At 47.7% G+C, this 25,822-nt stretch overlaps 1 protein-coding gene across 1 annotated transcript in view; it reads right to left on the bottom strand.

Annotated features, from left to right (window-relative positions):
- ITGA11 (integrin subunit alpha 11) overlaps positions 1-25,822 on the bottom strand; it is a 664,683-nt gene that overhangs the window by 474,002 nt on the left and 164,859 nt on the right. Inside the window, exon 2 of the mRNA XM_069624240.1 lies at positions 21,069-21,180. Within this exon, the coding sequence (XP_069480341.1) occupies positions 21,069-21,180 (112 nt within the window). The remainder of the gene's footprint in view (positions 1-21,068; positions 21,181-25,822) is intronic.

Here is a 25,822-nt window from a genome sequence, read left to right as displayed (position 1 = left end):
TCATCTGCCACTGTGCCTTTCCATGAGAAGAATGTTTTTCAGCGCATTAGGGCCTAACATGGCCTTTCGGTTCATTTTATCCTGGGGCTGCCATTAAACCCCACGGTGCGCTGTGGGTCTATGCTTGCTTTTCAGACTTAATTTGTAGGATATATTGTCGGCTGAAAAGTTCCAAGTTCACCTTACTGTGAAATAGAATTAAAAAAGGAATAATTGCAATTGTCAGAAGACAGCACTGAAATCCAGTCTTGGTTATTTTTCTTTGGTAGCCTGCAGGCAGGTGGGATCCCACAGATCAAGGACCCAGCGGTTGACTTCTTTCACTCTTGACTCATCCCTCTCAGCCTTCGAAAGTCACACCTGACATTCCTCTAGCTGCGCCCTAGAGGCCAATCCTGATGATTTGCATAAAACAAAGAGCATTATGGGAACATAAGAACGTTCCCAATTTTAAATTCAAAACATGTCTTATAGTTATTCAGTACGAAACTCTTTTGATAAAAAAATGGAAGTTGGGCTGTGCAGTTTTGATTGGTCATACTACTCACTCTAAGAACAAAATGTATGTACATTGCAGGACATGTATACCAGTTTCGACAGCTCCCACAAGTATGTAAGGGTTTGGCTGCCTGCTCATTGAAAAGCGTGAGCTCTTGTTTCGGGGGATAGGGCAGTGCTCTGGCGAGGCAAGTTTTACTGGAGTGCTGCTCTGTCTTGATCCGGCCTGTTTCTTGCAATGCATACCTGTTTCACATCTGTGCATCTTTCATCAATCAGCTGCAAGACTTGCTGTGTATACAAAATACAAAATGTAAAAATCACCTCTTTAGCAAAAATCAAAAGGCATCACTGTGTAATAAAACACTGATCCTCAGGGGGCTCTTCCTGGGGTGGTTGGGAAGTCCCTGCTGATCCCACATAACTGCCACGGCTTATCTATGCCATGGGATTGTGTATACCACATATCTGCCTCTTCCCTCTATCCTCTGCTTTGCTCACTTCATGCCTTGATATTTACACCCCATTTATACTATCATTCATTACCCAAATAGTTTTTGGGGCATGAGTGAGGAAGGGCATATTGGGGCGTTCCAACCTGAAATTCAGGTTGGCAAGGTTGAATTTTCTTAACATCGACAACTGAACACCTGCTTATCTTGAGGCTGACGTATTTTCAGCATTCAGTTGTGTTATGTTAAGTTACTATGCTTTTGTAATGCGTCCAATCCCCACCGTAGTCAAAGCATCAAATCTTTGTCCGAGGCATATTGTGCCCCTGCCCGGGGTCACCAGACAGTAGTCTGTTGGGAAGAATAGCATGAGCAAGTGTGAAGTAAGAAGGAAGGAATCCGTAGAAGGAGTTTGCAAACATGAGCCAGAAGTTAGCCAGGGCTATACGCTTACTATGGATGTACGGTCGCACATCATATATGCACACCTGCTAGAGAGAGGCGACACACAAGGGTATCTGTTGAGCTTATATATATATATATATATATATATATATATATATATATACACATATATATACATATATATATATATATATATATATATATATATATATATATGTATATATATGTATATATATATATATACACACACACATATATATACACACACACACATATATATATATATATATATATACTGGAAGGAAATCACTGGATCACTGTCATAGAGCACGTCTCTTGATTCAATCCAACACCGAGTGCAATCAAAAAATGTACCTTGATGTAAAAAATCTCAGATGCTGCCCATTGAGCTAACTGATCCATACATACTACTTTTGCACATAACACAATCCCAGGATCCCACCTAGAACTACAAGAAAGAGTCTTCAGTGTAGCAGAGACATTCAGCAACTACCTCTCCTTCAATGGCCAAGCCAATCAGGTTGTTTTATCATAGGTTCCAGGGACTCTTCAGTTTTCAAGTTTCATCAGAAAATCTCCCTAGTCCTCACACTGGCTACCTCTTGGCCTGACTACTGCAACCTCATATAAACCAGAGTACTAGACAGTAGGGCCTGTCCAGAATCAGGCTGCTCATACTGTACTTGACCTCCGTTGATTCAATCACATCACAGCAGCACTATTAGGCCCTGCGTTGGCTCTCAATAAGGAAATACGTTAGCTCAATTTCCTGGTTCATATGCCCCAACATGGCCACTCCGTTGTCTTTTCAACACTACCTGCCTTCCAGATGCCTTGGATCTAGAAACAAAATGGCCTCTTCTTCTGCCATTCTAGGTGGACATATGTGGCTGCAGAATCCTCAGGTAGGAGTCTCGACCCTCTGGAATTCCCTCCCACTGGATCTTTGCGTGGAGACTGTCTTTCTCTAAACTGTAGAGGGCTGTAAAGACTCAGCAAATGGGGAGAGCAGCACCCCTCTTTAACAATCACACCCTCAAAACTGCCATCATCCAGTCAGGTCTAAGACGACCTTAAAAGTGCAACAAAGGTGCTGAAACTCCCTGTAATCTTTCCTCTTCCTTAATGCTGCAGTACAACTTTCAGGTACATGTCAAGGATGCCTTTGATTATACACATCTCTCACTAACCCGCTGCAGTCTGTAGTCCACCCCCTCCTTGTGTACCTCCAGCAGTAGGCCACCTTACAAATCCAGGCAGTCCCAATTTGGGAGAACAGCGTTGGCTGAGCCAACCACTGGCTTGGGAGGGTCTCAAATTGAGGAGGTTTAAGGCAGAAAGCAGTGCTGTTCACAGAGTAAGGGGAGAGGTCGGCAGCACAGTGAGTTAATGCTCCTTTTGCAGCTATGTGTAATCTGCAGGCAACATATCTAGTGCCTGCTAAAATGCTGCTACTGGTGTGCCTGCTATGCTGGACCTGCAGTCACCTCGCATCACCTTGAGAAGGGGCCCTGTTTTATTCCAGGCACAAGTCATTTATCAACACTGACCGCTTGGCTTCACTTTTTAATCCTCATTTTTTCTAGGACAGGTGTGATGAGGGGAGTAGATTATTTAGGAGGTCTACTGAGGCCAGAGGGCACACAGCAACGGATAATTGTTATGCACACACTTGGAGGACATTAGATATTGGGCGATCACTCACAGCCCCACTCAATACCTTTTTAAAATAGTCCCCAGGCCTACAAATGTTTGAGGCTGGCAGACCACCCCTCAGGCACAGAGTCCATATTTCCTATGAAACAGTTCCCTGGCCTGCATGCTACTCTGAGCCTAAGTGGAGCTCAGGACCCACTCTGTGCATAACGACCCCCCCTGTGTTTCATGAGTCCCCTCTGAGGTCTCCCCACATCTGGTCTGGAACCCCCCCCCCTCCACCACTACCACATGGCTGACAGCAATATGCCTTTTCTGACAGCCCCCCCGCCCTCCCACCTTCGACTGCGGTCCCTGACACACACGCCAGTCTGATCCATCGGACCCCATGTGTTTTTCATCACTTCCCCTATTAGCTGCGTTCAAAAAAGGCCTGCCCCTGAGACGATATCTCCTGGATCAGAAGGAGTTTTAAGAGGGATCTACCAATGGAAGCCGGGGGCTGCTGCCTACACACGCACTCCTGTGCGCGGCAGACGAGCTCCGAACTCTCTGTGCTCCTTCCAAGAGGCCCGCGTGGCACTCTCCTGACCGGGCCCGGAAATGACATCTGTGGCGTGGGTGGAGGAAGAGAAACGGTGGCCCGTGTTGTCAGGGGAAACAGAGGGAGAAGAGTAGAGAAGGAGGGAAAGGAGAAAAAGTGGGAAAATAAAGCGAAACGAGGAGAAAATCAGGCAAGCTGAAGGGGACAAGAGAGGAGAGAGAGACGTAAAGAAAGGGTGACAGACTGTGAGAGTTAGAAAAAACACGGCATAGACTAGAAAGGAGAAATATTAGCAGGGATAGAAGATATTTTCACGGAGGGGAGTTGCCAGGACCTGGGAACGGCGAGGTACGAGAAATTGGGAGTGAACGAGAGATAGAAGCAAAGAGAAGTTGGAAAAATGATATTTGATAAAGGGGGGGGGGGCGAGAGAGAGAGAGAGACTGTTAAACTGTGCCCAAGGGTGTGGGCGGGTTCTTATCCCGCGTTCGATGCTGTTGTGGAGAGCACGTAGAGAAGCAGAAAGTTCATTTTTGCATCTCAAGTTGAGAGACGATGTTTGAATTTTCAACCCAGAACATATAATGAATGGAACTAATGTGGTCCTGTGTAGCACTCGCGCACCCACCCGAGGTGGCCCCAAGCAGGCTACCAACGCTGTAAAAGGAGCCTTCTGTGAGGCCAGTGCTTCAACATGCTGCCATATCACTGCTGAACCATTTCACTCGAGTGCCTAAAGGTCTATAGGTAGGATCTGTCTGTGAATAATAATGCACGTGGGAGGCGTGTAGAAATAGAGGTGGAGGAGCCAGAGGATTCATGGGCACAGACGCGCCAGGGTGTTTGGCATGGATCTAAGAGACAAACAAAGGGCCTGCCAACAAACGTGCCAACCCTGGTGCCATCCTTCTCCGCCTACAATCCACAAGACCCATATCTGGCGCCCAGCCTCCCCAAACCCCCACAACGTAAGACCCATACCTTGCGTGCTGTCTCTCCAACTCTCCACAATGGAAGACCTATGCCTGGTGCCCAGCCTCCCCAACCCCCCCAAAATCTAAGACTCATACTTTGCGTGCTTTCTACCAAACTCTCCACAGTGTAAGACCTGTACCTGGCATCCTGTCTCCCAATCCCCTCACAATCTAAGAACCATGCTTTGAGTGCTGTCTACTCGTCCCTCCACAGTGTAAGACCTGTACCTGGCACCCAGTCTCCCCTTCCCTCACAATCTAAGACCCATGCTTTGGGTGCCGTCTACCCGCCCCTCCACAGTGTAAGACCTGTACCTGGCACCCAGTCTCCCCTTCCCTCACAATCTAAGAACCATGCTTTGAGTGTGTCTACCCGTCCCTCCACAGTGTAAGACCTGTACCTGGCACCCAGTCTCCCCGTCCCCTCACAATCTAAGAACCATGCTTTGGGTGCTGTCTACCCGTCCCTCCACAGTGTAAGACCTGTACCTGGCACCCAGTCTCCCCTTCCCTCACAATCTAAGACCCATGCTTTGGGTGCTGTCTACCCATCCTTCCACAGTGTAAGAATTGTACCTGGCACCCAGTCTCCCCTTCCCTCACAATCCAAGACCCATGCTTTGGGTGCTGTCTGCCCAATCCCTCCACAGTATAAGACCTGTACCTGGCACCCAGTCTCCCCATCCCCTCACAATATAAGAACCATGCTTTGGGTGCTGTCTACCCATCCCTCCACAGTGTAAGACCTGTACCTGGCACCCAGTCTCCCCATCCCCTCACAATATAAGAACCATGCTTTGGGCGTTGTCTACCCATCTCTCCACAGTGTAAGAACTATACCTGGCACCCAGTCTCCGCATCCCCTCACAATATAAGAACCATGCTTTGGGTGCTGTCTACCCATCCCTCCACAGTGTAAAACCTGTACCTGGCACCCAGTCTCCCCTTCCCTCACAATCTAAGACCCATGCTTTGGGTGCCGTCTACCCGTCCCTCCACAGTGTAAGACCTGTACCTGGCACCCAGTCTCCCCTTCCCTCACAATCTAAGACCCATGCTTTGAGTGCTGTCTACCCGTCCCTCCACAGTGGAAGACCTGTACCTGGCACCCAGTCTCCCCTTCCCTCACAATCTAAGACCCATGCTTTGGGTGCTGTCTACGCATGCCTCCACAGTGGAAGACCTTTACCTGGCACCCAGTCTCCCCTTCCCTCACAATCTAAGACCCATGCTTTGGGTGCTGTCTACCCAATCCCTCTACAGTGTAAGACCTGTACCTGGCACCCAGTCTCCCCATCCCCTCACAATATAAGAACCATGCTTTGGGCGTTGTCTACCCATCCCTCCACAGTGTAAGAACTATACCTGGCACCCAGTCTCCCCATCCCCTCACAATATAAGAACCATGCTTTGGGTGCTGTCTCCCCTTCCCTCCACAGTGTAAAACCTGTACCTTGCACCCAGTCTCCCCTTCCCTCACAATCTAAGACCCATGCTTTGGGTGCTGTCTACCCATCCCTCCACAGTATAAGTCCTGTACCTGGCACCCAGTATCCCCATCCCCTCACAATATAAGAACCATGCTTTGGGTGCTGTCTACCCATCCCTCCACAGTGTAAAACCTGTACCTTGCACCCAGTCTCCCCTTCCCTCACAATCTAAGACCCATGCTTTGGGTGCTGTCTACCCATCCCTCCACAGTATAAGTCCTGTACCTGGCACCCAGTATCCCCATCCCCACACAATATAAGAACCATGCTTTGGGCGTTGTCTACCCATCCCTCCACAGTGTAAGACCTGTACCTGACACCCAGTCTCCCCATCCCTCACAATCTAAGACCCATGCTTTGGGTGCTGTCTACCCATCCCTCCACAGTATAAGTCCTGTACCTGGCACCCAGTATCCCCATCCCCTCACAATATAAGACCCATGCTTTGGGCGCTGTCTACCCATCCCGCCACAGTGTAATACCTGGCACCCTGTTTCCCCTTCACAATGACCCATACCTGGTGTCCCGATTTTGACAGATATGGCTCCGTGCCCAGTTCCAGGATTTAGGGGCCCTGTGCGGCAACCAAAATGTGGGCCCCGTAACTTCCATATGTATTGACATCACTGTAAGCGACAGTACAGAAGAAGATGTCTCAGGAAATGAAATCCGTCTTTAATAATCTAGTGCATCGTTGAGAGTTACATTGAAGCATTTGCCATGTCTAAGCCAAGAGATAACACCTTTGTGATAAGCGCATGCCTGGTCACTATTATTATTAGCAACACTATAGCCTGGTGAACAACGATTGTGGGATTTTCAAAAAGTCTACACTATAATCTGAATCCCTTCTACGTTCTCAGAATTTTAGCAGATAAGACGCAGTAAGAGAAAATAGTTTTCCCAAGATCACACACTTTAGGTGAAGTTGGGATTCAAGCCCCGTCTGCAATGTAGGTGCTTGGCCACACATCTTTTCGGCTCTGGCTCAGGGCTGGACTGGGAACTAAAAGAGGCCCTGGAAATAATTACTGGGGACCAAAAGAGGCCCTGGAAATAAAGTTCAAAGTGGCCCCAAATAACACATTTTCAGAAAGCCCAATGCTTTTCCTATGAGAAAATTTGGAAATACCACAGAAAAGAGGCCCAGGGTGCAGAGGTCCACCGGGAAATCTCCAGAGCTCTGTATAGGCCAGTCCACCCCTGCTCTGGCTGATAAAAAGATCTAATAAACCAACCTGATAAATATACAAAAGCTTATAGAAATGTGTTAATCAAAAAGAGTACGATTCTGCACAAGGTAAAGAAAATGTGGGCTGTCAGTGACTGTCTTGATAGAGGGCACATAGTCCAGCAGCCAGCTGGAGCTGTTTTGGTGCTTTCGGATGCAAAAGGCCCCATCAGTTCTTATCTCCCAAATATTAATGGTAAATAAGGGGGACTCTCTACCACTCACCACTGAGAAAGAGTTACCTAGCGAGATAAAAACATACCCGTGGGGGTGAGTTAAAAACATAACTCTGCGGTCACAGGAATCCTAATGCTAGGTAGCGGCAGGTTGTGGCGAGGAGACAGCACCCTCCTAATCAGTGAGTAGGGGCTCTCACACCCCCAGGAGGCACACATCCCTGTGCAGTTCCACAGGTGGCCTCTGTCTCTCTACAGCCATGTGTGTCACAGTGAACTGAAATGATGTGCCTGGTATCACATATTTTAGTTAAGAGTTTGAGCCCAGTCTAATGTTTAGACACTTGCCCACATATCTTCTCTACTCTGACACAAACATGTGTTCATGTATGTAAGAGATACAATTATACTCTTGTTGAAAGAGGTCACTAGAAAGGTACACACATCACATTAAAAATCAAACGGACAAAAATCCAGAAAAAAAAAGATGTTAATCAAAATGACAATGATTGTAGTATTTACTTTATAGAGCGCTCAAACAGACCGGGGCACCGAGGCGCTGTTACAGGGAAATTACTTAGTTACATTGTTCTCGTCATACTGAATCGAAACCTGCAAGTACCAAAATGCAAAGTAATGTTAGCTTTAAAAATCCCCTCCGTAACCCCACTGTGTCGAATTAACTTCCGGGGCACCAGTGCTCCAGAGATGAATATCGGTCTCTAAACCATCAATCAGCCCCACACGTCGAGTGCACGAGAATGGATTGGAACAGATTGGAAACACAAGCAAATTATAAACCTCCTTGTCCAATTTTAGTAACGTGGAGAGAACAGGCTTATCGCCGCAAGGTCGTGGATCGCTGGTTAGTTGCAACACAGCGAAAAGACAATTATTACAATGATAAAAGGGACTGCCCTGTCAAGGTTGTATAAAAAATCTACTTTATTATTATCGCAACAGACAGTTCTAGCACACTCCAAAATAGAACACACCCTGTAAAGGAATGTAGAGGACAGACAGTTTCAAGAAGGAAAAGGGATGCACTCTGGATACTGACAGAAGGATAGTCGATAAAGTAATTAATCGCAATAGTTCAAGGATACTTGGTTACAGCACAAAGGGAGCAATGGGTCGTAAAATGTCACTAGGGGCCTTTGGAGAAGGACTAGGGGGACAGAACCACAATGTACCTTGTACTTGTAGAAGCTCTTGGTGCTCAACAGGGTCAAGTCGGTTTCACGGCACTTTGTAGCTTCTGCGACAGAGTTCAAGACAGGAGACAGTTGCGGGTATGAGGCGGTAGGCAGTTCGGCGAGCGAGGCTGGATGGACGGCTGCAGGATGGCCTACACAGCAGATCAGGGTCAGGAATCGATGTCTTAGTGCTGGTTGGCGGGTCTGAAGCACTGGTTGAGGCGTCTCAGACGACGTTAGCGATTGTCACGTGACAACAGTCACTGGTGCAGTCGGTTGCAGCTCGAGGGGCTCGACTGGCTCAAAAATGTCCTTTAATGGCAGATGCTGGTTGATGCTTGTTGATGCACTCCTCCTAGCTTCTTCACTGGACTCGAACCACTGTTTAAGGCAGATGGCTCAAAGCTGAGGAGAGTGTTGCAGGTAACAGCCTTGTGCTTGGTTTGGTTCAGAAACTCTCTGGCACTTCCCACCTAGGAACCTTGCTTGCAGAGCCTAGCAGGGCACGCTGTGTGCTGGCTGGGTACAGGCTCTGGAGCAGCCTGAAGGTTGTCTGGATTCAGTATCTCCCTCTGTTCCCTGCAAGATGTTTAGGGGAGGGATCGTGCTTCCCTCTTTGGAAATCCTGGCCTTCCTTCACTGGCAGAAGCTGTAAGGCACACTGTACCTTCAGCCAGGGTCCAAATGAGTTCTTCTTGTTACTCCTTGCAAAGCCTTCAGATGATCTGCACAAAAGAGGGACTAGACCCTCCTTTAAAGCCAAATGGGCCACAGTGATTGTTGTAGGCCACACCTACCTTAATGAACCAATCCTGAGTCTCCACCAACAATCTCCTGTATGCATGAGGTCATAATCAGAGTGCTTTGCAACAGAAAAGGTAAACGGGTGAAAACATGTAATTCTAAGTCCAACCCATCTTCCTGTCTGTTGTGGATCAAAGGGTCTCTCTGGTTAATTGAGCTCTCTGTGGTTCCTGGTTAAAGCAGCAGGTTTTCCTTGAAGCTGTGGCGAGAACAAACTTTCTGACTCCATCAATTCACATACTCCTACTCTCTGAATGGGGTCCTACTGTGGGGGTTGCCTACTCTAAACACAGGTATCAGACATGACATCTCACTGTCATTGATACTTTAGGGTGGGAGCTGGCTTCAGGTTGATACAGTTCATATGAAAGGGGTGTTGGGGTTTTCTGTGCTTTTTTAGTCCTGCGACCAGGCCTCCTGTGGGCCTGTTTGAATTAAGTCTGATTAATATGCAAGGCTGCCACGAGCAGCTAACAAAGGAAACAACAGATCCATGAAGCCTTTTTTAGTTTATTAGGCTGGCCATGGCAGGCTGAAGTTTTTTCCCCTCACTTTCTGAGATGCCTTGACATACTCTTGGCTGTCATATTCCAACTAGATATGACGGGGGACGGCGCCTGTAGTCTGTGTCCACCCAGAGTACATGAGTCTATGTGTATGTAGTGCAGTGAGCATATGAAAATGTGTGTGGATTAGCCCCACACATTTTCCAGAGGTTGATCTACCATCATTCAATTTCATTTAAAATGTCCAAAAAGTCCAGGCAAACGCACACCCACTGAAATGATTGATGGTCGAATGGATCAAACCCACCCCACTCTTCCCACTATATTTCAGTCACTTCTTTCTCTTCCCCGCCTTACTAAAAACAATTATTGCCCTCCCACCCCGAAGACCTAGTTATATAAATAAGCATGGGTTTCAACTACAGTACAATACAGTGTTCTAGACCCAGGCTAAACATGTGTCTGATGGATGACTTGGGCTTGTTCGAATATCATTATGTTTCTCAAAACGGTAACTAAGTAACTAATAGAGACCAATCAATGGATGCGAACATAGGCTATGCCTGGCCGAACGGAACACAGTTCAACTATAGGGTGGATGGTAGCTTATCTGTAGGCCACCAAGGAGTAAGCATTCCTCATTCTGGCAACATGACCCACATAGTACTGCCACCAGAGCGTGTGAGTCAGGTTGATGCAGACAATAGTCCTTCCAAGAGTGACATTATGTGCGGAGCGTATGTTCCTGGTCCCTGCCTACAGTGTGTCGGCTTGCAGAGCATGCAGGGGCTAAGACAAAGCTGGAGAGAGGAGTACGTGGGAGTATGAGCAGCAGCCAGGGGTGGACTGGGAACCAAAAGAGGCCCCCATTTTCAAAGTGGCCCCATATTACACATTTTCAGCAGGCCCAACCCTTTCCCTATGAGAACATTTTGAAATAGCCTAGGTTACCACACAAAGAGGCCCAGGGTGCAGAGGCCTACTGGGAAATCTCCAGAGTTCCCTATAGGCCAGTCCAGCCCTGGCAGCAGCATGGTGTGGGTGAAACCAGATGGCAACAGGATGAGGCAGTGGGCTCGAAATGCACATTTCAGTTTGGTGCCGGGTGGAGTTGAGCTCGCCCCTAGCTGAAATCCTGTCCTGGAGGACCTGCACCGTAGGAACCATTCATGCAGACACCGCCCGTTGCCTGTTCAGGCAACAATCATTGGACTAAAGATTCAGGCAGATGGAGGCAGTGCTTTCCTAGTGTTTTTAGTAGGCACTGGCTTAAAAGTGGACCATGAGCCAGTAAGTTGGTCCAAGCCATCCTAAGTGCTACGAGGCTCACCCAGCTCTGCGTAGAGTAGAATCGAGCCTCATTACAAGTATGGCGGTACAGTGCCAGTAGTGCTACCGGCACCGCTGCTACCGTACCGCCATACTACAAGCTGTGCTCTCGGCTGCCTGTCAGCCTGCCGGGCAGAGTGGCACCCGCGAGCACAGCAAATCGGATGCACCGGCACCGTTGTATGGAGGAATTACCGGGTCTGGCAAAGTCGGAATACCATCGTAATTCCTCATTGCCAGGTGGCTACCTCCAACCTCGTAATGAGGTGTGTCCTTGCTGTATGACCCTCACTATTCTATTAATGAGTACTGTGCCCTCTTCACGACAGGCAGGCAGAGAGGGGGCTGGTACTCCTGGTTGCCCAGCAGGCTTCTGAGCAGGCCCTGGGCTCTGGGAACCACTCATATGGTCCATACTTTGTTCAACTCAGATCTGAACAATATCTGAACACATTGGTGTGTGTCATTATTGGACGGTCTGTTGGGCCGCAGAACACGGTTAGTATGTGTGGCCGCCCTTTAGGCGTAGGCTGACCTCTCATGGCAGTCACTTGAGCGGTATCTGAATACATTAGAAGTTGAAGTAAAGTTGGGGTTGCTCTGTTCTACCTGCCCAATGTTGGGCTAAATGATCAGAGTGGGGGGTCTGAAACAGTAGATGTGAATTAATAACACTGTATCCCCTCGTGTAAGGAGGACGATGGTTTGCATGTAGGCACTGGGAGGCCACAGGGAATGACAGGGGCTTTGTTTTGAGAGTCCAGAACGGGTGGCTGTGGCTTTTGGCACTACAGCACAGCACTGCTGGCTATGAAAACCTGTTCCATACAGCACAACTGGATGCACAGCGTGTCAAGACTCCAGAGAATGCAGCACTCCTGCCTGTGTAACTCTATAGCGTAGGGTACAGCCGGGTGCAAGACGACCGAGTGCTCCACTAGCGTTTTACAGAGCACAAATGTCAGTAAGACTACTGGCCAAAGAGTGCAGCTACTTGCGAGACTCCTAGAGACAGGGGACATCTGCCCGGGGACTCCTGGGCACAGTGCAGAGCTGCCTGTGAGACTGCATTGCACAGAGGGCAGCTGCTTGTGAGACCCCTGGGCACAGAGGACAGCTGCCTGTGAGACTGCATCGCACGGATGGCAGCTGCCTGTGAGACTCCTGGGCACAGAGGACAGTTGCCTGTGAGACTCTTGGTCACAGAGGGCAGCTGCCCCTGAGACCTCTGGGCAAAGGGGGCATCTGTCTGTGAGTGGTCTGGGCACAGGGGGCAGCTGCCTGTGAGACTCCTGGGAAAATGGCACAGACACCTGTGAGAATCCTGGGTACTGAGCACAGCTGGTTCTGAGACTCCTGGACACAATGCACAACTGTCTGCGGACTGTTGGGCTCAACTGCCTGTGAGACTCCAGAGCAAATGGCAAACACGCCTGTGCGAGTCCTGGGCACTGAGCACAGCTGGTTCTGAGAATCCCGGGCACAAGGCACGACTGTCTGCGGACTGTTGGGCTCAGCTGTCTGCGAGACTCCAGTGCTAGAACACAGCTGCCTGTGAGACTCCAGGGCACAGATACCTTTGAGATTCACGGGCACACGGGACAGCTACCTATGGTTCCGGGGGGTGCAGGGGACTATGGCCTGGATGCCTCCTGGGCAGAGCGTCCAGATGGCAGTGAGACTTCTGGGCAAATGGCACAGGCACCTGTGCGAGTCCTGGGCACTGAGCACAGCTGGTTCTGAGACTCCTGGGCACAAAGCGCACAGCTGGCTGTGAGACTCCAGGGCACAGGTACCTTTGAGATTCACGGGCACACGGGACAGCTACCTATGGGTCTTCAGGGTGCAGGGGACAGTTGCCTGGATGCCTCCTGGGCAGAGTGTACAGATGCCAGTGAGACTCGTGGGCACAGAGCAGAAGTGCCTTTGAGACTTCCCGGGGGCCGCATTCCAGACTCTCCCGAAACATCTGTCTACCTCTGGATTTATGGGTTATCATGCGCCGGCATCATGAGTTGTGGAAAGTGCGCCCAAGCGCCTTCATCTTAAAAACCTTTCATGTCTTTGTGGTCAGCATTCATTTTCAGGCCTGTGCATCTTTCATCTCAGAGAACCTCTTGCGGTTTTACATCTAAAAAGATATTCTTTTTTTATAGTCTTGCCCCGTTTCATCAGAAACGGTTGTATTGTAACAGAAAGCATTTTTGTAGTCTCATAAAATCCTCCTCGTGCATAGCCCAGGTCCTGACAATTGCTGAAGGCGCAGCATGCGTGGCAGGTCCCTTGGGAGTTGATGGCCTGCGGGAGGACTGGGCTGCTTCTTGGGACTTGGTCAGTCCACGGTAGTGGTTCTGGTGGAAATCTGCAACCTTTAAGATACATTGGCGGCCAAACAAAGAATGCAGTCCTCTAAGTAGAGAACAGACTCTGGCCTTGCTACATAGAATCACAAGGCCATCCTGCATTGATCAGCAACCAAATACCAAAACCAATGCGCATGGATGGGGTGAGGTGAGCAACAATGAAAGTTTATTGTATCATCAAAGACAAGTATGCCAAACGAAAGGCTTGGCTAATGCAGCCTGCATATGTGAATAGGGCCAATAACGACCAAATGGAAGCATTGGGAAGATACCACCGAAAAGTAATCAAACAGCATCATTATGAAAGAACAGCCAAAACGTGTTTCAACCAAAAAGAGGTCTTTTTCAAGGCAGGGTGGCTCGCTTTAATGATCAGTCCAGGCGTGGACTTGTGTAATGACTACGGCAAATCATCAAGGAGGTCAAGTTACATAGCATGTAGATATGAGCCGCCATCCAGAATCGGCAAACCTTGTGGTTTAGGAACAGATCGATTCTGTGTGCAGAATACATAGATGGGAAATGGGACCTTTTTGGTTGAAGAAAAATTGAATAGATGAGTTATCGTGGCATTACCGCGTCAAGCAGATGCAAGGCGGCTGTTGGTGATTCCGCGTTCATACTAACTTGATGTATGTAGGCTCAAGGGTAGATGTCTCCTAGGGGCGTGGGTGGAGGTGGAAAAGCATGCACAGTTCTCTTACATTGCCCCAAACTTGACAAGACAAGGAAAAGCTATGATGAGGAAATCTCCAGAAAGATCAAAGCTCAGAGATGAAGAAAGCACCCAGGTCCTGCTAGGAGAAACCCCAGAGTGAGAAGAGAAAGCGTCAGAGTACCCAGAAGCCTCCGACACTACCAGAGACATGAGATCCTGTGTCTAGAGACGGCATGCAGGCTTTGTCAACACTTGCATCACCGTGAGTCATGCCAATAAAGCATCACTCAATCGAACTGAATCTATTTGCGTCTGGGATACTTGCTAAGTACTCCCGTGGATGCTTTGAGTGATTTTCTTCCTTCTCTAGAAGCTGTTTGTCGCACAGCCACTGTGAAACTTGACCGGGTTAGGCAAGTCTTTAGCAGCACAGGCTAAACCAAGCCGGCCACTTTGGGGGCTTCTGTGCTAGCAGCCCCTTACTGAACCCAGATGTGATCTATGCATTTGCACTCTTTGTGCGACCCAGGTTCCTATGTGTGTGTTGTGTGATTGTGTGCTGTTCATAACTGTGCACAGTGTGGCATTTTCCTTGACATCTATCCCCCTAGCTCGTTATGCTTCTGCTACTTGCACTTCATCCGGTGGACAGTTTCTTGACACATTACCCTGATCCTATTTTAGGTCATGTGAGCACATGCTTCATTGTACAAAGAGCACAATGTCATAGAATGGTGTAATGGGAATGCGTGGCGCGGTGCTCAACCCTAGGCGTGAGGGATCGTTTCAGAGCCCCCGAGTGGTCCTTCAGATGGCCACTTATATCTGGTCGCTAGACACTAACGTCTGCCAATGGGAGAAGTGCGAAGATACGCAGCTGCTGGGACTCAGAGCAATCAAGAACACACCGTCCCTTCGGATTGGTTTAGGATAGCATGGAGAAACGTTGGACCTGAGCGATCTCGTGCTCAACGGGAATCCCGCCATTTGCAGCATTGTTTGGCTGCAAGGGATAGTTTGCAAGGACTCCAACCGGCAATGAATGGTCGAAGTGTACGAAAAGAAGTAGTAAAACTATGTTCCTGATGGCCTGCCCCCGGGCCCCGCTTCCCACAAACCCCATTGCCACGCACCCTCCCACATGCAAGTGCCTGCTGTTTAAGTGCTGTTTAAGTGAACGTTCAATGCAGTGCACTAAAAGTGCAAGTTTCAACTTCTTCCTACACTTTCATTTTAGAACGAAACCATTCCGGAACGGTTTCTCTTCAAAATAAAAGTATAGGAACTGTAAAACTTAATTGAAAAAAAGTGGAGTAGCACTGCTCCCGCCCCCTTCGACCACTGCCGGCAATCCTCTTTCTGGACAGTGGAGGAGGGAAAAGCTTTCACTGCTCCCTCTTTACAGAGCTCGGTGGCTGGGATTGCCCATGGCCGCCTCAGGCTCTCCTTGCCCTGATTATCTTAGGTTAGACACCTGTGTGTGTGTGTCACATCTTTTAAACCTTAATGTTATCTTCATTCTCATCACACAACATCCAGGTGGGAACCTTAACACCACAATTTCCACACAACATCTCCGTGGGGACTATAATGGCAGGATCATCACACAAAACCCCTGTAAGGACAATAACACCCAGCTCATCACACATCAAATATGTTAAACATTCCCATCAACGTATACTCTATGTGTGTACACTCCAAATCTCACAGTCATTACACACCATCTCTGTGGGGACTTCTGTAGCACAATCGTCACACACCATCCCTGTGAGGACTTTACCATATCCCTCATCACTCAACCCCACTGAGATCTAAACATTTCTAACATCCTACACAATATGCGTGGTCACTTACACATCTCTGTTGGTCCTTCATGCCATGCTTCACTCTCATCACACACCATCCATGTGGGGACTTTAAAACCACTATATTCACACTCCATCTCTGTGGGGACTTTAATGCATGATTATCACACACCATCACTGTGGGTACTTTTAGTTCCACTATCATCACCCACCAGCACTATGAGGACTTTAAAACCACATTCATCAACAACATCCCTGAGGAGGCATCCATCTCACTGTCAAAATAGACCATCAAAATACACCACCCTAAAGCAGAGAGCAGATAGTAACACCTGTATATCATGCCATTCCTGTGGTAGGGTCTATTCTAAAGACTAAGGTTGTGACTGTAAACCCAGAAAGCCAAATCACAATCCCATATTCCTCTCTGTATCACATAGTGGCCAATCCCAATCAAACCTTTAAAACCCTGAAGCCAATTGAATGTGGCTATTAGTAAAATTAAGTGTATTTAAGTGAACAGGCAAATATAACTTGGACCAAAACATAAAATATTAAAATATGTTCACTGTAAACAGTCTTAGATTCCTTAAATTACTTATATTTGAAGATACAATTCTGTAATTTGTTTTTGTTGTTTTAAAACCACCATATTTACATTTGAAAATGAATGTACTGTATTCCAAAACATAAAAATGATGCAAGTCCCTACAAGGATTGTAACACATGTTCAAGTCACCACAAAGATGGTGCCGTACACGCAATTAAAAAACAACGGGCCTCATTACAAGTTTGCCAGTCCGGTAACAAGAGTGCCGGTAAGCTACCGGCACCGTTGTTACCGGACCGGCAGACTACGAGTTCTGCTCACGGGTGCCTTTCCGGCTGCCAGGTCTGACCTGGCAGGCAGACCAGCACCTGCGAGCAGACCTCGACGGATGCACCGGCACCATTCCTGAATGGTGCCGGTGCATCCGGGCTCCCCATTCCCATTGAGTCCAATGGGACTCAAATGGGAATGGGGAGTAATAATTACCAGCAGCCGGCAATGGGGATTTACCGGTCCGCAGGGGCTGTAATGCCCCGGTAAGTCCCCATTGCCGGGTGCCGGTAAATTCATGACTCTGGCAGCAGCCGTGCCGGTATTTACCGGCATGGCTACTGCCAGGGTCATAATGCCCCCCAATATTTTTGCTAATTTGAAGTGGGATCCTTAAATATGAATTTTTTATGAATATGTTTGTTATTATTATAGTTTAAAAAACATTGGGAAAGGATATTCCCCACAAAGCAGGTACCCACACATAGTCCCCACAAGGTAGGTAAAACGTGTGTGTGTGTGTTTTTTTTGGTTTGAGAGTATACCACTCTGTAACACAAGAACTAGAAACATAACAGCAGCAGGGATGAAACAAACCTCCCCAGAGCGGTGTCCATTTGTTCTGCAGAACTGAAGCGCGTGGGAACTGCCTGCTTTTCTTCAACACGTATTTTGCATTGGGCTCAGAGGACTTGCAATGCAAATGGAAATACATACCATACAAGGGTGGGCGTGAGGAAAGGTGAAGCCGTGCTAGGAAAAATAATGAAATCCATATACCAGGACACGGAGCAGGCGACAAAAGGTGGCACCATCCAAACAAGGGAGACCTTGGGAATTGTGACGGATGGCGGCAGAGGTAGAGGGAATTCTGAGGACATGCGGGTGGTGGGTCAATGAGCAGAATGGCGGGCACCCCACCCAAAGTACTCACTTTAGAAAGGCCATGGACAAACTACCACTTCAATGGTGAGCCTGACCTGGCCAAGCAGGAGGAACATGGCTTGGTTGTTCATGGAATACCTTTTAATTATAAGGCCATAAAAAAGGGCCTATGTGCAAGGAAGTCCTTCTCTTTCTGCAGGACCAGGTCAGGCTTTTCCGGAGTGAGGTCTTTGGAAGCAGTGCCACAGTGTTCTGCGAACTCCTTTTGTATGTTTGCCCTTGTCTGCTTCTGTCCATTGTTCTTGGTGCCCCTTTTCGTTAAGGGGGGAGGATGCTGTCCATATGTGCCTACTTTGGAAGATAAGGCGCTTGGGGACCAGCTATGTGAGTGGCTGTGTGGTGTGGAGCTGTATCCTTCTGTGTCCTTTTTCCTCAGCTTCGATCTTTATTAGTGTGGCCATCGTCCTGCCACCATAGTTCTTTATACAAGTGCAAAACAAATGTTTGGGAGCCCTTCTACCGTGAATGGCAAAATAAAATGTCTGGGAGCCCCTCTACCGAGAATAGCAAAATAAAATGTCTGGGAGGCCCTCTACTGAGAATGAAGAGGGGCAAATAACCTGTTCTCTGGGAAGGTGCCCACTCTGGAGAGACTAGGCCGAAACACGTGACTGGGGTTGCTGTTGGTACGCTTGTTCAGAGGAGAATTACCTAGCATTTTGGTGCTGGACTGCCAAAGTGGGTGGGACCAGACTGATATGCAAATGGATATACTCCTCTGTGAAAAGTACAGTGAGCTGAAACGTGGTTGTCGACCCTCTCAACTGGGCACCTACTCAAAGAACTGGTTAATTGGCCATGTTCCTTCTCGATAGACCTGTTTGTGTATTTGTAGGAACTTAGGGTTTTACCCTAAGTTACCCAGGGTAATACTGACATGGACCCCTTGCTTAGAGAGTCAAAGCTTCAGCTCACTGATGAGGCCTGGCTAGGCTGAAACACGTGTCTGGGGTTGCTGTTCGAACTCTTGTTCAGAGGAGAATTGCCTAGCATTTCGGTGCTGGACTGTCCTTGTGGGCGGGACAAAGACTGATATGTAAATAGATGTTTCTCCTCTGCGAAAGGGACATGAGAGATAAAACGTGATTGTAGACCCTCCCGAGTGGGCACCTACCCATAGAACAGGTTAATTGACTGTGTTCGTTCTCAGTAGATGGGCTCCCAGGCCTTTCTTTCCTTTACAACAACGTCTTTCTTCATTCCCTTTGTTTTGAAGACTTGTTTAAGTGCCTGGTGTGTTCCCAATAACGTCAGGCTCCGGTTGTAGTTGGAAGATTTCTTCCAGGTGGTGTTTTGTTCTTTTTTTTTAACCTGGATTGATTTGATTTGTTTGTTTGTTTGTTTTATTATTTGTACTGCGCACCAGACCCAAGGTTATCAGGGCGCATAGCATAAGATAATTTACAGTTTAGTTACACTTCAGCAAATACAGTACATATAAAATATACAGGGCAAAGATAATAGTAAGACATCAAAATGGGATTAAAGAACTTGACAAGGTCCTAAAAGAGGTCAGATACAAAACCAGGATACAGAAGACGTATAGAGGACAGTCAATAATAGAAATAATAGCTGAGAAGGATACTTTTTACATGAAGAGTAAAACAGGGTGGGTCATGGATGAGCGGACTAGGCCTCTTTGTCGGAATCCTTGAACCATCTTATTATTCTCTGGCGAAACAATTGACAAAGGAAGAAAACCACTTCCCGGGGGCCCTCAGGATCCTGAGAAGCCACTCAAAAGGAACACAGTGATTTCTGGGTAGTTACGAATTAGCAACCAAGCCACTCCTGCACCTGTCTATGAAATGAATTAAGGCCTCTCGGTCCAAAAGCCACCCTCTCCCACAATCTCCTGTACTATCAGTGGAATGAAACCTACTGCAACCTCTTCCCGGCAAAACAAGCAAAGAAATAATTTGACAGTAAAATATAAAGAAGTGTACCTAGGGTCAATCAAATCAAGGGGAGCTATATATCTACCCTGCCCCCGAAACACCAACTCGGACTCAGATACCAAGCACAAGTAACCTTGACAGTACTCACTGTTACACACAAGGACATCTCAGGGGGCACCTCACAAAATAGCAAAAATCTGTTCAGCCAAGTGGATGCATGATCCCTACTGCTCCTTGAGCAGACCCCCTTCAGAGCCTTGCAATCAATTCACTGCACTAGCCTCAGGAAGACAACTCAATGTCCGTCCGATCCGCGATAGTTCGAAAGGTCCTACTCACTGAACTCTCGCTTGCCCTCAGCGGGAGACATTGCTTTATGAGTGCACAAAGGGCGTCATCTCACCACCAGCCGGCCGGGCAAAAAAACCACCAGTCAGCAGAAGTGGTGACAATCAGCCAAACTAAAGCCAGAGCAAGTTTGCAAAAATCCTTGGAGAATGGCACATTTCTGGCAGAGTAGAACGTCTCATTCCTTTGGAGGAAGCTCAAATTTGACAATAAACTTTAGATTTTAAACTTTTACTATTTTTTTCACAAGATGTTTAATTTTTCATAAATTATGGATACAAAAATGTAATTTAGAATTGCAAATCTTGATTGCCCAGTAACACATACATATTTTTCAGTCTAGAAAATGGAGAAAAATATTTTCTGCCCTGTTCAAATGCCCACAAAGTTGCTCATTCCGGCCTCCAGGGAATGGCACTGTAAAAGAGCAGAGCAATACCGTGAACAGTGAGGCAGACTCTGGCTTTCAATTCTCATCTATCTCCATAGGCTGTGCAAAGGGATCAGTGATTGGGTACATGTTTGCTCTGAAGGGCCCGGAAACCCAGTATTCCCCGGGTTTCCGGACCCTTCACCACACACATGTGGTGAATGCCTGGAGATCAGGAACTGAGCTATCTATTGGCGCAATGCCAGCCGCTATCGATTATCTTGGAGTCTGGATTGGTTTTGCACATGCAAGAATGCTTGGCAGAATCCTTCTGAATCATCCATTTCTGCTGCAACTGGAGTGGCCATATCTCATGGAATGGAGGGTTTCCACGTAGCTTTTCCCCAGTTTCCCGCACCAACTGTGGAAGCATGCGGTGCTATTGCATGATGTATCAACTTGCTGTCACGTAAAGGTGGTGCGATTCCCTCAGTGGAGGAAAGTTTGCTAGAGGGACCATAAGTAAAAATAGATCAGCACATATACCACAATGTGGATACTTAAAACACATACACCTACCATTTCTTCCCGCCAATCTCATGCTGCTGCACCGTGTAGCCAAAAAAAGCATCCTTCGATCCCCGGATGATCTTCGGCCTTTTTGTGTCGATGTTAAAGGCTTCACAGATCCCTGAAAAAGAGAAGATATAGTCAGCAATAGCTCTGACACTAGCAAAACCTTTCTGCCCCCACCTAAGAGGCAAGGAGTGCCAGCAACAGGACACCTCAAAGGCCTGATGGAAAAGCCCTCAAGTCGCGCGAATCCCGGTCAACAAGACTCCACCCAGCTCTGACAGCATAGCCCTCAGCAAACAAGGCCACATCCAGCCCCGTCAGAATAGCCCCCCGTAGTAAGGGAGGGGTCAGCAATCAAGTCTACATCCAGCCCTGGCAGCAAAACCCTCTCTAGTAAAGGGGGAGGCAGCACACAAGACTAAAAATAGCCCGGACAGAATAATCCTCCCTCGTAAAGTGGGAGTCAGCAAACAAGACTACAACTATTCCTGAGAGAATAGCCCTCCCTAGTAAAGGGGAAGTCCACAAACAAGACGACAACTAACCCAAAGAGAATAGCCCTCTCTGGGAAAGAAGATGTCAGCAAAAAAAGTGCACACAACTCTGGGAGCAAAACCCTCCCTATTAAAGGAGGTGTCAGCAAACAAGACTAAAACCAGCCCCACCAGCGTAGCCCTCCCTAGTAAAGGGGGAGTCGGCAAACAAGATTAGACCATACCCCAACAGAATAGTCCTCCCTAGTAAAGGAGATGTCAGCAAACAAGACTGCACACCGCTCTGACAGCAAAGCCCTCCCTAGTAAAGGGGGAGTCGGCAAACAAGACTACAACTAACCCCTAGAGAATAGCCCTCCCCGGTAAAGGAGATGTGGGCAAACAAGATAGCACCCAACTCTGGCAGCAAAGCCCTCCCTATTAAAGGAGGTGTCAGCAAACAAGAATAAACCCAACCCCAACAGCATAGCCCTCGATAGTAAAGGGGGAGTCAGCAAACAAGACTACAACTAACCCCTAGAGAATAGCCCTCCCCGGTAAAGGAGATGTCAGCAAACAAGACTGCACACAGCTCTGACAGCAAAGGCCTCCCTAGTAAAGGGGGAGTCGGCAAACAAGACTATAACTAACCCCAAGAGAATAGCCCTCCCCGGCATGGGAGTTGCTAGGTCTGGAAAAGACCCGGGCTAAGCTGATGTCAGAACTGTCCGGACTGGGGGCTAGCTAGCCTTTTGGCTGTAGCTCCTGAGATTCAATCCGGGGCTACAACCAAAAGATCAGGGGCTATAGCCCCCTTCGCCTCCCCCTAGCAACGCCCCTGCTCCCCGGTAAAGGAGATGTGGGCAAACAAGATAGCACCCAGCACTAGTGTAATGGGGCCCCCACACCTCCTGCATTGTGGGGGACCAGCAGATGTCCTGGGAGGGGGGCCCTCAGACTAAAACATTATATTTTTTTTTAATTACAAAACGGACAAAAGAAATAGTTTCTTTTTGAAGTCACTCTGCCTTCATAAATAAATTATTTACAGAAATGTAAATTAAGAGTGACTAAAACAAGATTCTATTTCTATTCTATTTCTTTATGAAGTCTGAGGGCTTCCCCACCCCATGACATGGAAGCCTACAGGATGGAGGCCTCCATGTCATGGGTCCGGCAGCCCTATGGCTTCAAAAAGAAATAGTTTCTGTTGGAAGTCACTCTGCCTTCATAAATAAATTATTTCTGTTCCGGTTTAGTCCTTTAACGGAAATAATATCTTTATGAAGTCAGAGTGACTTCAAAAAGAAGCCATTTCTTTTTGAAGTAATAGGGCTCCCCTCCACCACATGACACAGGGGCCTCCCGATACTCTGCAGATGACGGGAACAAGCGTTCCTGGTTGCTGCAGGGAGCTGAAGGTCTCGTTCCCTGGACCAACGGATTAAGAGTAAGAAAATGTATTTTCTTTAAATGTGTGTGCGTGCATGTAAGTGTGTGTATATGTATGTATATAATGTAATGTGCATTAATGAGTGAGTCCATGATGCAGCCTGGGTATGCCTGTATGAGTGTATGTTGAAAGTGTGCACACTAAAATGTATGGGTGTCTGGGTGTGCGTGTGTGAGTGTATGGTGAAAGGGTAAACACTTAAATATATGGGTGGCTGGGTATGCATGTGTGTGCATGTATGTGTATGCTGAATGGTGTGTATGCTTGTGCTCAGGGGCTCAACAAACCCTAAATTTCAGGAGGTCGCTAACCCTTCAAATGTTGGGAGAGGTGCTAACTTCATGAGCGGTGGGGGAGGGGCAAACCTATTTTTGTGGGGGCATATAACTTATTAACGCATTCTAATGAGACTATTCCAGTGCATCTTCAATGTTATAAGCAGTTAATTCTCTCATTTAAGTCTGAAAACACCCACTTATGGACTGCTGTGAGAATGAGCCGTCTCCTGTCCCCTCTCTACCCTTCCAATCACTCCCCTGCCATGCAAGTATTAAACACACATCACAATTTCAACTGCCTAAAAACTAAGTGAAATGCTTTATGTTAGTAATTGCTGGACCTTTGTTAATGACGAAACACAAGCATCGTTTAACATCTGTGTCCTCTTCTGTCTGGCAACAGCTTTGTAGGTCAGCCAGGTTGAGTCTACATAGCACAGAATGTCAGGCGGTGGGCGAGAGGACTGAAGTCCAGTCAGATCAATGGTGTTGTGCCACTGCTTGTGTTTAATGCCATGATTACTTATTTGTAATCTTCATTACTCGTATCCCCATTCTTCCTCCTCCCAGTACTTTTGTATGAGGCACCTTGCCTCATACAAAAGTACTGGGACGAGGTAGCGGGAGATGGAGGTAATTCCTGACTTAGTTACCTGTAATCTTCATTACTCCTAGCCCCAATCATCCTTATCCTAGTATTTACCTATGAGGCAAGGTGCCTCATACATCAGCACTGGGACAAGGAAGATGGACGTGGAAGTAATTCTGGGCTTTTGTGCTGATTTTGGGGTTTGGGGCAGGGGGTTGGAGGGACAGGGGGTATGTGAGGGGGCAGGGATTGTGCGATAAATCATAATGGGAATCTATCTGCAGGCAAAGCAGGTATGATATGTGGTATTATTGGATAAAGAGGCATTTTAGTGCAGCCAGTCTAGTCATTTCTTAGTTTGGCTTGACTTTTTTTAACTAAGAATCTCTGATAAAGTAGTTCTGCTAAGTGTAATTACGTGGCTAGACTGGCATGTGGGTGCTGCCAGTCTAGTCATTTCTTACTGTGGCATTGTACCTATTTCTGGGCATCTGTGATAAAACAACCATGATAAGTGTTATTGCTTCAACTGCCATTTTGGTGCAACCAGTCTAGGTATGTCTAAATGTGGTCTGGCAGGCTTTACTGTAATATGTTATTATGTGTCTAGACAGGTCCATAATGTGCAGCCAGTTGGACATGTTTTCACTGTGGCATTGGTTTTTTAATAGCAAAGCATCACATTAATTAAAGCATTAATGTTCGTGTGCACTGTTTGTGACTTGCATGTATTGGATTTCTGGCCTAGTGTTACCCTACAAAACAATTGCAAATGCTCTGGCTTTTTAGCCAATCTTTCTCAGAAATTGTGCTGTATAATGCATCTAAACACACATATATATATATATATATATATATATGCTTCTCCTAGTACAGTGTGCGGCGTACCCCTGAAGAAGAACGCTGGTGTGTATTGCACAAGCGTGGTAAATAATGTAGGCCGACCCAGAGTGTGGCGCGACCCATGATTTGTTGTTTAACCACTGGCACCTAGCTCTGGCCGCAAAGCCCTCTGTGAATAAAATAGGTGTCAGCAAATAAGACTAGGCCAGCCCTGACAGCATAGGCATCGCTAGGACAGGGGTAGTCCGCAGACACAACTGCATTGAGGCCCCAGCAGAATAGCCCACCCTAGTAAAGGATGAGTGAGCAAACAAGTCTACACCAAGCCCTGGCAGCAAAGCTCTCCCTAGTAAAGGATGTGTCAGCAAACAAGACTACAATCAGCCCAGAAAGCACAACCCTCCCTACTAAAGGAGGAGTCAGCAAACATGACTAGTCACAGGGCATAAACACCTGAAGCGAGTGCCCAGTCAGGTACACAAGTTGCCAGCAAACAAGACAATGTCCAGCAATGAGAGCAAAGCCCCCGCGTACAAGTGCTGTGAGTAAACAGGCCACTCGCAGCTCGGAAAGGACAGCTTACGACCACTCCTCCAGGTACAAGTGATGTCAGCGAACAGTGCCACTCACTGCTCTTACCACGGATCACTACTGCCCCAGATACAAGGTGTCAGCAAGAGATCCCCCATGTCTGCGACAGCAAAGCCCCTAAACGCCCCAATTCCTGCTCCCAGGCACTAGATGAACTAGATGTAGAAGTAAACAGTGCCGCACACGGCTCCGAGAGGATTCTGCAAACAGCATAGCTCCCAGGATTGCCAGGAGAACCCTATAAATCCAAGAGGGGGGGCGGGAAATAGGACAATTCTCAGCCCCAAGAGCATATCCCTCCCAGCTCTTACAGCGGATCCCTACAGGTGCAAGTCAGCAATAGCCTCTCTGATATCCCATGCATTGAACCCAACCCCACTTTACCCCCTGCCTAGGTGCACGAGATGCAGAATTAATGGGACGGGACCCGCGCACAGACCCGAGAGCAAAGCCATTGGCTGACATTCAGGTACAGGCGGTGCCATCAATTAGTGCCACGCACAGTTCTTAGTGCGTATCCCTGCTCCAGC

Source organism: Ambystoma mexicanum, chromosome 11 (assembly GCF_040938575.1).
Source record: "Ambystoma mexicanum isolate Mex_15411 chromosome 11, UKY_AmexF1_1, whole genome shotgun sequence".
Taxonomy (NCBI): Eukaryota; Metazoa; Chordata; class Amphibia; order Caudata; family Ambystomatidae; genus Ambystoma; species Ambystoma mexicanum.
Note: the sequence above shows the minus strand (reverse complement) of the source record. Positions and strands in the feature narration are given on the sequence as shown.